This window comes from Rhinatrema bivittatum, chromosome 3, assembly GCF_901001135.1.
Source record: "Rhinatrema bivittatum chromosome 3, aRhiBiv1.1, whole genome shotgun sequence".
Taxonomy (NCBI): Eukaryota; Metazoa; Chordata; class Amphibia; order Gymnophiona; family Rhinatrematidae; genus Rhinatrema; species Rhinatrema bivittatum.
In genome coordinates this window covers 88,878,716-88,891,600 of record NC_042617.1, presented here as the reverse complement: position 1 = coordinate 88,891,600, position 12,885 = coordinate 88,878,716, and the positions used below count along the sequence as shown (strand labels likewise).

At 43.2% G+C, this 12,885-nt stretch overlaps 1 protein-coding gene across 3 annotated transcripts in view; it reads right to left on the bottom strand.

Annotated features, from left to right (window-relative positions):
* SPTBN1 (spectrin beta, non-erythrocytic 1) overlaps positions 1 to 12,885 on the bottom strand; it is a 724,701-nt gene that overhangs the window by 232,306 nt on the left and 479,510 nt on the right. For all 3 annotated transcript variants that reach the window (XM_029593444.1, XM_029593446.1, XM_029593445.1), the window contains one exon: positions 11,383 to 11,585. In XM_029593444.1, the coding sequence (XP_029449304.1) occupies positions 11,383 to 11,585 (203 nt within the window). The remainder of the gene's footprint in view (positions 1 to 11,382; positions 11,586 to 12,885) is intronic.

Sequence of the window (12,885 nt, the reverse complement as noted above, 5' to 3'; positions counted from 1 at the left end):
TTCCAAGCCCCCCAGATGGTAAGCGTTGGCCATCAACGCCTTCCCTGGAAGCCTAAGACTAGAGGCCTGGGGAGGGGGCTTACCAGGGAGGTATTGTAATGTTTCGGCAAGTCACGGAGAGGCAAACAACCACCCGTCCTTACCCACTGTAGCACTAGACCCAAGACATCGCTGGAATTCACTTGTGGTACTGACGCCACCATCAAAGCCTCCACTGTCGTGCCGCATCTCCCCCTAAGCGCATGCACCTTTCCCTGTTATTAAGGTCCCATGCCGGAAAACTCTCTAGAAGCACCCCTTGATGATGTCAGCACGGCTGGATATTTAAGCCCCAGCCACATTCCCCTCCAGCCCTTGCCTCAGCAACAGGTCCTTCTGCTTTCTGCAGTGTGTTGCCATGTTCCTGATCCTGCGCTTTTGTTCCTATCTTCCTCCAGACTCTGCTCATCTAGCTCACCTTGCCTAGTCCTCTCAGTCCTGCCAATTTTTCTGCGCTGTTGCCTTTCCATCTGTTGCCTTTCCTCTGTATCGCTCCATGGTGAGACCGCACCTTGAATACTATGTACAATTCTGGTCGCCGCATCTCAAAAAGATATCGTTGCGATGGAGAAGGTACAGAGAAGGGCAACCAAAATGATAAAGGGGATGGAACAGCTCCCCTATGAGGAAAGGCTGAAGAGGTTTGGGCTGTTCAGCTTGGAGAAGAGACGGCTGAGGGGGGATATGATAGAGGTCTTTAAGATCATGAGAGGTCTTGAACGAGTAGATGTGACTCTGTTATTTACACTTTCGAATAATAGAAGGACTAGGGGGCACTCCATGAAGTTAGCAAGTAGCACATTTAAGACTATTCGGAGAGAATTCTTTTTCACTCAACGCACAATAAAGCTCTGGAATTTGTTGCCAGAGGATGTGGTTAGTGCAGTTAGTGTAGCTGGGTTCAAAAAAGGTTTGGATATGTTCTTGGAGGAGAAGTCCATTAATGGCTATTAATCAATTTTACTTAGGGAATAGCCACTGCTATTAATTGCTTCAGTAGCATGGGATCTTCTTAGTGTTTGGGTAATTGCCAGGTTCTTGTGGCGTGGTTTTGGCCTCTGTTGGAAACAGGATGCTGGGCTTGATGGTCTGACCCAGCATGGCAATTTCTTATGTTCTTATTTTTAGAGGGTTGTGGATGATGCGAGAGGAGAGATGAGAGTTCAATTGTTCATGAAGTGGATGAAATTAGAGAGAGAAGGAGTGCAACAGAAATATAGAAATTTCAGTACATGCCCAGAATACACTCAAAGAACTTTCTGAGCCAAGACAGAAGGATGACAGACAACACCAACTTGTGTGTCTGCTTTGTTATACTTATCTGCTGAGAACAGGAGACTGTGAACGTAGCACAGTTGAAAATTTTTATAACACTGGCTCTATAATTAGTGAAGAAGTAGTAGATGGGATCTTCTTTATTATTTTAAACTACAATCATAATTTTTGTATGAAGTTGTAGCATTCAGATGCAGCAGGCTGAAGTGCCACTGAAGAAACACCTGACTAATACCAAGATTGGTGGAAAATGATATTTATTTTTAAACTACAAGTTTCAATCAAACAAAGCAGAAAAAAAACATTGTTCAGGAAGCATATCAGGTTCTAAAAGCAATGAAAAATTGAAAATTACAATCCATAGGACTATATATATATAATTAAATGGTGGCCTAAAAATCTCATAACAAATAAAAAGAAAAAGCGAGGAGATCTGAATCCAAGGAGATAAGGAAAAACAAAGTACAACTTTATCAAGAAAAAGCTTAACCTGACTGAACTACAGATAAGCTATATCTAGTCCTCACTAACTGGGAGCGTATAGGGCAGACAGCTGTTTCCTGGCATCTAAAAAGGCTCTTAGCTGTTCAGGAAGAAGAAAATATAGCAGTCATTCAATTTAACAATACATTTATAGGGATACCATAAAAGAAGAGAGGCACTGATGCAAACAGTTTCCTTTCTCATAACCAGAAACCCTCTTCTTCTCTCTTGCGTTATTTTTGAAATATCAGGAAACATTCTAACTAACTGACCATGAAATAAGGAATTCAAGTCCTTAAAATAAAATCTCATGGGTTTACTAATATCAGCTTTATTACAAAAGATACTAATAATGTACTATGTTCTATCACTTCAGTTCCACACTGCTCTAAAATGTTAGTAAGATTAAATAATTCTGCTGAGCCCAAAGGTTGGCCTAGTAAATGATAGTCTTTATAGACCATAGTTGGCACAAAGAAAACTATATTAATTGAAAGGACCTAGTTTTTAAGGCAATATAGGACAGTTCCATTAACTTAGGAAATTCACTAGCTTGAAATTCCAATTTTCTAACAATTCAATTCTTCTAGATAGACAAATACTATCTTTAATTGTAGCTACGTTGAAATCTTGGATTTCTTGATATCAGATGCCACACTTTGAATAGAAGATTGTATACCCTGTAAAACTTCTTCATGATTCTTAAAAACTGAGTCCAGACTGTTAGCTAACAAGTCAGTTTTCTATTACAGTCTTTTACTGCATGTCCGAGCTCAGCTGTTAGCTCCCACAATGCCTCCAGAGTCACTACAGCTGGCTTAATTGGTGAAAGATAACAAGCAAAAAAGTTGAGGCTGTTCCATGCAAGGGGAAGACATAGGGAGAGTGTCTCCAATGGAGAAATTACTCACCTGATAATTTCGTTTTCCTTAGTGTAGACAGATGGACTCAGGACCAATGGATATTGTGCTCTCCTGATAGCTTTGAAATCTGACTCCGTCACCCATCTGCTGATGTCAGCCTACATATACCAGTACAGCATGCTTAGCTCTTCAGTGTTCTCTTCGAAAAGCCAGTGTGGATATATGTTGCTTAATACTTGATTACACTTGAGTATACCTGATTAACCTGGAACTGGTTCAACTGATTATATATATATATATAAGACCTTTTTGGGACTGGAGACCGCCGGTGCACTGAAACAATAAATGCCGACACCTAGGTAACTGTGGGTGTCTTAAAATAGAGGTAGGCCGTGGCTTACCCATACAGTCTCGAGATTTGATATCCGAGGTTCTCTATTTCTGGAGCAGCCTTGGGCGGGATGCTGCGTCCATCTGTCTACACTAAGGAAAACGAAATTATCAGGTAAGTAATTTCTCCATTTCCTAGTGTGTAGCCAGATGGACTCAGGACCAATGGGATGTACAAAAGCTACTTCCCTACTGGGTGGGAGGCTGCCCATGGCCCACTTAGTTCTGCCCTTGCGAAGGCTGTATCCCTCCCTGGCCTGGACATTCAGGCGGCAGAACCTGGAGAAGGTGTGAAGGGAGGACCATGTCGCCGCCTGACAGATCTCGGCTGGTGAAAGCAGCATGGTTTCAGCCCAGGAAACTGCCTGGGCCCTTGTAGCATGCGCCTTGACCTGTAGAGGTAGTGGTTTTCCTGCCTCTATGCAGGCTACATTAATTACTTCTTTGATCCAGTGGGCTATGGTCGCCCGCGATGCCGCTTCCCCTTGTTTCTTCCTATTATGCAGAACGAACAGGTGATCAGTTTTGCACAAGATTCAGATCTCTTCAGGTATCGGACTACGATTCTGCCGACATTCAAGTGGCAAAGGAGGCGTGAGTCTTCTGAATCCCTGTGTTCATCTGGTGATGGTAAGGATATGGTCTGGTTCATATGGAACTGGGAAACCACTTTCGGAAGGAAGGATGGTACCGTACACAGCTGTATGGTGCCTGTGGTGAACCTGAGGAACGGCTCTCGACAGGATGATGCTTGAAGTTCGGAGATGCGCCGAGCTGAGCATATTGCAATCAAGAATGCTGTCTTTAAAGTCAAAAGGCGTAAACACAGGCCACTTGTTGGTCTGAAGGACACCCCTGCTAGGAAGTCTAGTACTAGGTTGAGGTTCCATAGAGGCACTGGCCACTTTAGAGGTGGCCGGAGTTGTTTGACTCCTTTCAGGAAGCGAGACACATCAGGATGAGCTGATAGTCTGATGCTGTCCACTTTGGACCTGAAACAGGCCAGTGCTGCGACTTGAACCTTGAGGGAGTTGAGAGACAACCCCTTTTGCATGCCGTCCTGTAGGAATTCTAGGACAGTGGGAATCTTGGCTGCCCTCAGAAGGAGGGCGCGGTCTTCACACCAGGCTTCAAATACTCTCCAGATCCGTATGTAAGACAGAGATGTGGCGAACTTGCGTACTCAGAACAGGGTGTCAATCACGGCTTTTGAGTAGCCGCGCTTTAGGTTAGTCCTCTCAAGGGCCATACCGTAAGAGAGAATCTAACCGGGTCTTCGTGGGAGATTGGTCCCTGCTGAACAAGGTCCCTGTATGGCGGTAGACGCAGATGATTCCCCACCAATAGTCTTCGCATGTCCGCATACCATAGTCTTCTTGGCCAATCCGGGGCAACTAGTAGGACTAGTCCCCTGTGGTGCTATCTTGTGAATGACCCTGCCCAGTAGCGGCTAGGTTGCGAAGGCATACAGGAGGTCTTCCTCTGGCCATTTCTGGACGAGAGCGTTGATTCTATGAGATTGTGGTTCTCGCCTGTGGCTGAAAATTCTGGGGACTTGGGCATTGTGACAAGTTGCTAGAAGGTCCATGGCTGGGGAACCCCATCGATTCACTATCAGCTGGAAGGCTGTGTCTGCCAGCGACCATTCCCCTGGATCTAGGCTCTCTGCTGAGATAATCCGCTGAGATGTTGTTTTTCCCGCGATGTGAGAGGCTGAAATCCCTTGCAGGTTTGTTTCTGCCCACTCCATGAGAGGGTCTATTTCCAGAGACACCTGCTGGCTCTTGGTTCCTCCCTGGCGGTTGATGTAGGCCACAGTTGTTGTGTTGTCCGACATGACTGACAGACTCGCCTTGGAGTCTGTGGCTGAATCGCAGGCAGGCTAGTCTGATCACTCAAGCTTCCAGGTAGTTTATGTTCCATTCCGCCTCTTCTTTGTTCCATTGTCCCTAGGCTGTTAGTTCCTGACAGTGGGCTCCCCACCCTCGCAGACTCGCGTCCGTGTTGAGCAAGATCCAGTTCGGTGGGGATAGGTTTACGCCTCTGCTTAGGTGTTCTTCCTGTTGCCACCATTGAAGCTAATGCCAAATTCCTGTCAGTAGCTGGAGGCGAATTGAGTAGTTCTGGGACACTGGATTCCATTGTGAAAGTAGGGAACGTTGTAGTGGTCGCATATGGGCCTTGCCCACGGAACTTCCAGAGTTGATGTCATGAGGCCGAGGACTTTAAGGTAGTCCCATACCTTGGGGTGAGCTGAGTTCAATAGGTTTTGCAATTGACCCATCAGTTTCCTTCTTCTTGGAGGGGGAAGGTAGACCTTGTTGTGCTTGGTATAGAACAGGACTCCCAGGTATTCTAGTGACTGGGAGGGCTGTGGGCAGCTCTTGGTTGTGTTCACAACCCACCCGAGCTCTTGTAGTAGGTTCTTGACTCTGGTGGTCGCGTGACGACTCTCCTCCGGAGACTTTGCTCTGATCAGCCAATCGTCCAAGTAAGGATGTACCAAGGCTCCTTTCCTCAGTACCGCCACTACCACCACCATAATTTTGGTGAAGGTTCTGGGAGCGGTAGCTAGTCCGAAGGGTAGTGCTCGAAATTGGTAATGACTGCCCAGTATCGCAAAGCACAGGAAGCGCTGGTGGTCCTGATGGACTGAGATGTGAAGGTAGGCTTTGGATAGGTCCAGGGAGGTTAAGAATTCTCCCGGTTGTACTGCCATTATAACGGAGCGCAGGGTTTCCATGTGGAAGTGTGGTACTTTCAGGTAACGGTTGACGGCCTTGAGGTCCAGGATGGGCCAGAATGTTCCTTCTTTCTTGGGAACGATAAAATAGATGGAATAGTGGCCAATATTTTGTTGAGACTTGGGCACCAGAGCTATTGCCTTCAGGCTGAGTAGTCTTGCTAGTGTGGTTTCCACCAGTCTCTTGGAGTGGGAGTGGCATGGTGATGTCAAATTTGTCTGGGGGGATGCTTTGGAATATCAGGGAGTACCCCTCTCGAATGATAGTTAGGACCCACTTGTCTGATGTTACCTCGACCCATCTTTGTTAGAAGAGGGTAAGTCTTCCCCCTGTCTTCTTCCTGTGGATGGGTCTGCGTCTTCTCATTGTGGGGTACGGCTGGAGCCTGCCCCTGAGCTTGCTCCTCTCTTAATGTGCCTATTCCGAAAGGACTGAGACCTTCTTGTAGAATGAGGTGCTTGGGACTGGGTGTTCTTGTAAGGTTTAAAACACCACAATCCCTCTACCCTTGGTTCTTCTCGGGGAAGAGCGCTGATATGTTCTTTTGTTCCTGTCTTCAGGTAATCGGGGTACTGGTGATTTGCCCCATTTATTGGCTAACTTCTCCAGTTCGCTCCCGAACAGGAGAGATCCTTTAAAAGGCATTTTTGTAGGTTCGCTTTTGAAGTTGCATCAGCCAACCAATTTCGGAGCTATAATTGTCTTCTGGCCGCCACTGCAGTGGCGACACCCCTGGATGATATGTGCACGAGGTCTGCGGTAGCATCAGTGAGAAAGGAGACCGCAGGTTCCATCGCTTCTCTGGGCATGGTGCATTTTGAGATAGCACAGATTATAGCGCCCACTTTAGGGAAGCGTAGAAGTTCCTTGGCTGTGGGTTCCAGCGGGTATAGGGCTTCTAGTGCCCATCCCCCTTTAAAACTGGCCTCTGGAGCATTCCATTCCAGGTCAATCAGTTCCTTGATGGGCTCCAACATAGGAAAATAGCATGGGGCTTTACGGAGGTACACCAACATGGGATTCTTTTTCGGTTCCGATGTAGGTTCCGTGCCTGGGAGACCCAGTGTCTGCATAGTTTGGGACACGAGGGCTGGTAATTTGTCCTTGGGGAAGAATCGGAGCATGGTCCGGTATGGCTCCATCCTTGGGGGGGATTTCCCCTTCTTCCATTTCACCTCCAATTGTCCCGAGCAAAGTTGACAATCCTTGTGTTTCCTCACTTGCTGCTTCGCGGTTCCCCTTCAGTGTTATATCTATGACCTCACCATTCTGGAATGCCAACTAGCTCAAGCGGCCAAGCTTCTGCACTGGCTGGGGTCAGCCTTATCACCTGGTGAGAGCTGCGCTCCTTCACAAGTTCCAACAACAAGGATATTCTCCCCATTGCAGGAGTCATATACGATGTAATCAGCAGTTGTTCTTCAAGGTGAGTAGGAATTGAGGGAAAAACCTTCACTTTTCCTTTAGGAGGCATATTGCTCAAGAAAGCCAGGAAATCAAGGTAACGGACAACAGCTAAGACATGACTCTGCTAAGGACGCCATTTTGCCCTCTTTAATCCACTCTCCTCTGAGAATGATTTTTAATAGCAGGTTTAGTAACAGCCTCTCCATGCTGAAGAGTATTATTGGCGCCATAACTTTTGGCATTGAAAAAGCCAATGTGGATGGTGTTAATGATCCCACTGTCTTCAATATCAAGATGTTTGTGCTGGAAGTGGATGGTGCTATTTTATTTTGTGCCAGTGGAGATTCTATATGGTATTTCTTAGAAGTTGAAAGCAGTGAAGGGGACTCTCCGCTTTTCTCTTATGGTCAGCATGAGAGTTTTGTGAATCATGACTATGGCTCTTTAGGAGACTTATCTTTTCTTTTTAGGTATTAATCTGTCTGTATTCCTCCTTTCATTGTCCAACAGGGAGGAGAATTTCTTTTTTTAAATATAAGCTCTCCTATATACAGAACAGTTTTTTGGTTGTTTTTTTTTGCTGAATCATTACCTTTGAATATCATTTATGGCATGGGTATCTCTCTTACATCTTCCTCAGTGACGATAGATGGAAAGAATTAATTTAGTCTCTGCTAAGTCTTTGTCATCCTTAAGTGCCCCTTTTACCCTTTGATCATCTAATGGTTCAACTGATTCCTTCGCAGGCTTTTTACTTCGAAAGTACCTGAAAAATTTTATTATGAGTTTTTGCTTCCATGGCAAGCTTCTTTACAAATACTCTTTGCTTTCCTTATCAATTCTTTGCATCTAACTTGCCAGTGCTTATGCTGTTTCCTTCATTCGGTTCTCTTTTTCATTTCTTTAAAGATGTTCTTTTAGCTAGGATAGCCCCTCTCACCTCACCTTTTAACAATGCTGATAGTCATCTAGCCTTCCTTCCACCTTTTCTAATATGTGGAATACATCTAGTCTGGGCTTCCAAGATCTTTGAAAACAATGTCCAAGCCTGATGTAAACAACTTTTGCAGCTGCTTCTTTAAGTTTTGACCTATTTTCCTCATTTTATTATAGTCGCCCTTCTGAAAGAAATGCTGTCACAGTAGATTTCTTTAGTGTCCTCCTTCCAGTTATTAAGTCAAATTGTTTGTGATCACTATTGCCAAGTGGCTCCAACACTATTACCTCTTGCACCAAATCCTGTGTTCCACTACAACTAGGTCTAAAATAGTTTCCCCTCTTGTTGGTTCTTGTATCAGTTGCTACATAAAGCAGCTATTTATTTCATCTAGGAATTTTACCTCTCTAGCATGCCCTGATGGACATTCACCCAGTCAATACTGGGGTAATTGAAATCAACCATTATTACTGTGCTGCTGATTCTGTTAGCTTCCTTAACTTCTTTTAGCATTTCATTGTCTGTGTGTTCATTCTGGCCAGGTAGATGGCATCACCCCCTCCCCCCCACACACTGCTATTTAATTCCCATTTTCATCTGAAATTTCTATCCATAAAGATAGAACATTGTATTTTGTTTCCTGAAAAACTTTTATCCTGTTTGATTCAATGCACTTTTTAATATATAGTACCACCCCTCCACCAATTTTATCCATTCTATCATTTTGATATAATTTCTACCCTGGTATCATAGTGTCCTATTGGTTCTCCTGCTTCCACCAGGTCTCTGAGATGCCAGTTATATCAACCTCTTCATTCAGTGCTATACACTAACTTCCCCATCTTATTTTTTTAGGCTTCTAGCATTTGTATACAGACATTTCAAATAATTTTTGTTTGTTTGTATGAACAACCTGCTTTTCAGTTAACAGGGGTAACTTGGCATCTTTCTCCTGTCTGCTCTTTACTTGAAGGCATCTGGTCCACTTTATCATTTATTACAACCTCTCTACTGGGATGCCTCAAATTCTATGTTCTCTTAGTATCCTTCAAAGATACATCATTCCAAACCATGAGCTTCTAAGCGATTATTGATTTCCCCATCATCTGGTTTAGAAGCTGCTCTATCTTCATTTTAAAGGTTAGTGCCAGCAGGCTGTTGGCACAGGGAGATTGTGTTCCATGTTGGTGCTATACGATGTTATCATTCACTTATATTTATTTATTTTTAATTTTTATATACCGATGTTCCTGTAAAGAATACATATCGCACCGGTTTACAAGGAACTGAACAGTCACCTCCAGGGCGGAAATACATTAAAACAGTCGCCTCAGGGGCAGAATACATTAACACAAGTATACAGGAAAACTATTAAAGAGAACTTTCATAAACTCAATTAAATGTAACTGGGAACCATAAATCAGGAACATATGTACAGAGGTAGGTATTCAGTCTCATAATATGGCTGAATATGTCCTTGCTTGTCCTTAGAGACAAGTATATACATCATAAGAGTATGTGTAAATAAACCAAAATGTTTTGCTTTTTCTGGATCTTTCAATGCTTCTCTTTTTCTGTGTTAAAGTATAAAAGTCACTGAAACAGTTTTTATTCCATCTCACTTGAAATTTAATTGCATGAGCATTAGAGACGTGACCAACAAGGATGATCAGGTCAAATATTACACACAACCCCCAGCCCCAAAATTAGCTTTCAGCATCTCAAATTTCCAAATCTCACGTGTCGCCAGCATACAGCGAATGTGAATTTTACGAATAAGCTTGTTTTCAGAGCAGCAAATTAGCATCAGATTAAAAATGTAGGTATTCAGAAATTTAGAGAGCCACTGAAACAGCAGAGATAGCAACAAGACAGCCCTCAGCTGACATACATACATATTGTACATTATATCTGTGTCTAAGACATCCCTTTACTTTTGCTGTTTTAAACACCAGTCCTGGTGCCACAGTGATCACTCTGATACACAAGTGAAGTTTCAATCCTCTTACTATAAGAAACTAATTTTATGCTCAGCCATTTTAGCTTTATGAGAACAGGAATTAAAATGTTCTTAACTTGATAACAGTATAAACAAGTGCATTCATTTAGCATAACATTTAACATTTAATTATTTTGCTGTATTTTGCTTTTGGTTTTTCTGTTTGTTGCTTCTCGTTTTAGTAACATCCTATTGTTTCAATGTTATACTGTTATATTGTTATACTGTATTTCCCAATTGAGTTCTATGTAAACCGGCATGATGTGTTTCACGAATGTCGGTAAATAAAAGTTAATAAATAAATAAATAAATAAATAACATAGGTAATGGCACATTTTTAGTTGTCTTATGTATTACGCTCCAGGCCCGCCCGCCCGCTCCTGCCAGATAGCATGGCTCACAGCATATCTATCAAGGGCTCTCACCATATAGGGATTTCACAAACATTAAGAAAATGTTTTGACACTGCAGTAAGACATTCCTACCAAATCTATCCAAGGAAAGGGCTCTTAATAAATGCTTGTGGGCACAGCAATGGGCACTGTGCACTCATGAAACATGCCTAAAAAAGCTACAAGTAGCCTTTTAGCAAAATCAGTTTTAAAATCATTTTCTCCTGCTCCTTGCATTCTGAACACTCTTGGGAGAAAATTCAAGTCCCCTTGCAAGGGAAAGCAGAGTTGCTTACCTATAACAGGGGTTCTCCTAGGTCAGCAGGATGTTAGTCCTCACATATGGGTGATATCAAATGGAGCCTGGCACAGAAAACTTATGTCAAAGTTTCTAGAAACTTTTGATTGGCACACTGAGCATTCCCAGCATGAGAATGCTCAGTGTGCTATGTTATGAGTCACGCAGGGTCCCCCTTCAGTCTCATAACATAGAATTACAAAAAAATAAAACTAACATAGGAGAAATCTAACTCTGCGGGGTGGTGGGTAGGTTTCGTGAGGACTAACATCCTGCTGTCCTAGGAAAACACCTGTTACAGGTAAGCAACTCTGCTTTCTCCTTGGATAAGCAGGATGGTAGTCCTCACACATGGGTGAATCCCTAGCTACATGTTGTTCCTGAATACAAGCAAGACCAACACGCACCCAACCAAGTGCCAAAAGGGGTATGTGCCAGAGTATGGGATACTATCACCATCTATAAATCAATACTGTCAACTGTATAAGTATCACTTGCATGTACTGCATTTCTGCAACTTGGAGGTAAAACATCCAATTGCAGGAAAAAAATTACCGGTTATCAATGGAGTCCACTTTTTCTTGGATCTTGTCAGAATTTACGTTGCCATCATTGTCTAGTCTTCTACCCGTTTCCACAACAGCATTAATCTTTTCTTCACTGGCATCCATTGTAGTCATGAAGTCCTCTTGCTTTTTAATAGCTGCTTCTGCTGCTTCTAAGGTAGTGGGCAATTCAGTATGTGCCAAAACATACTCCTGCAAATCAAACAAACACACCTCACTCCATGTGTTCAGTATCTGAGCCATCATGGCTGTTAAATATTGTTAAACAAAGCCAATGGACAAGAAAACAACAAATGGTGCTACCTCTTACTAATGTAGTCTGTCTGCCTGCAATTTCCCCCAAAAATTAAGATGTCCTCTGTGTCCTGAACTGACAAGTAATACAAACTTCTATCATCCAAGTCCATACCTAATTTCCACACAGATAGCCACTCTCCCCTCCCACCCCTGTCTGGATATGAAGACAGTCTTTCTCAGAAAAACGTGATTACTGCCCTTTATTTTGGGCAAAAAGTTTAAGATTTTGTTTCCAGAAACAGTCCTAGCTGCCAGTAATAGCCTGGGTGTTGCTTTAATGTTGCTATAGCAAGCTAGCCAAAAAATGCAAGGCACTAACTATAAAGATTAAAAAAGAAAAAACCCCCAACATATTACAATATCATGATACTTCTTTTGAAAATGTTTCTTTCCCTGACAGTGTACCTTAAAATTCACACAGTTTAATTTACCAACATTTACTTAAGACCAAGGTAAATAATTCATGCATCCTAAATGGAGAAATCACTTACCTGAAAATTTTGTTTTCCTTAGTGTAGACAGATGGACTCAGGACCAGTGGGTTTATGCTCCCCTGCCAGCAGATGGAGACGGAGCAAGCTAATGCCATAGTACTTATAACCCTGCAATGACCCCAGCCTGCCAGTATTCTCTTCAAAAGCAACTGTGGACAGACTAGCAAAAAAAAAAAAAAAAAAAACCCAAAAAACCCCCAACCCAACTCAGTTAAAAACATGATTAAAAACAGATAACCAGAATTCTACTCAACCAACAATAAACACTGAACTCGCATAAGATTCTAGGTACCCCAAGCTAGGGACTGGATGAACACTTACCATTAATCCCTTGGGACCCAGAGTCCCACAGGACAACACTCATGCGGCAGCAGAGGTCAGGAAACTGAGTCCATCTGTCTACACTAAGGAAAACAAAATCATCAGTTAGGTAATTTCTCCATTTCCTAGCATGTAGACAGATGGACCAGAGGGATGTACCAAAGCTACTCCTGAGTAGGGTGGGAGGCTGCCCACAGTCCAGTCAACACCGCATGTGCAAAGGCTGCATCCTCCCGGGCCTGCACATCCAGATGATAAAACCTGGAAAAGTGTGTAGGGAGGACTGTGTCACAGCTCAGCAGATATTGATGGGAGAGAACAGACTAACTTCTGCCCATGATGCTGCCTTAACATGAGTAGGCAATGGCTTTCCAACATCC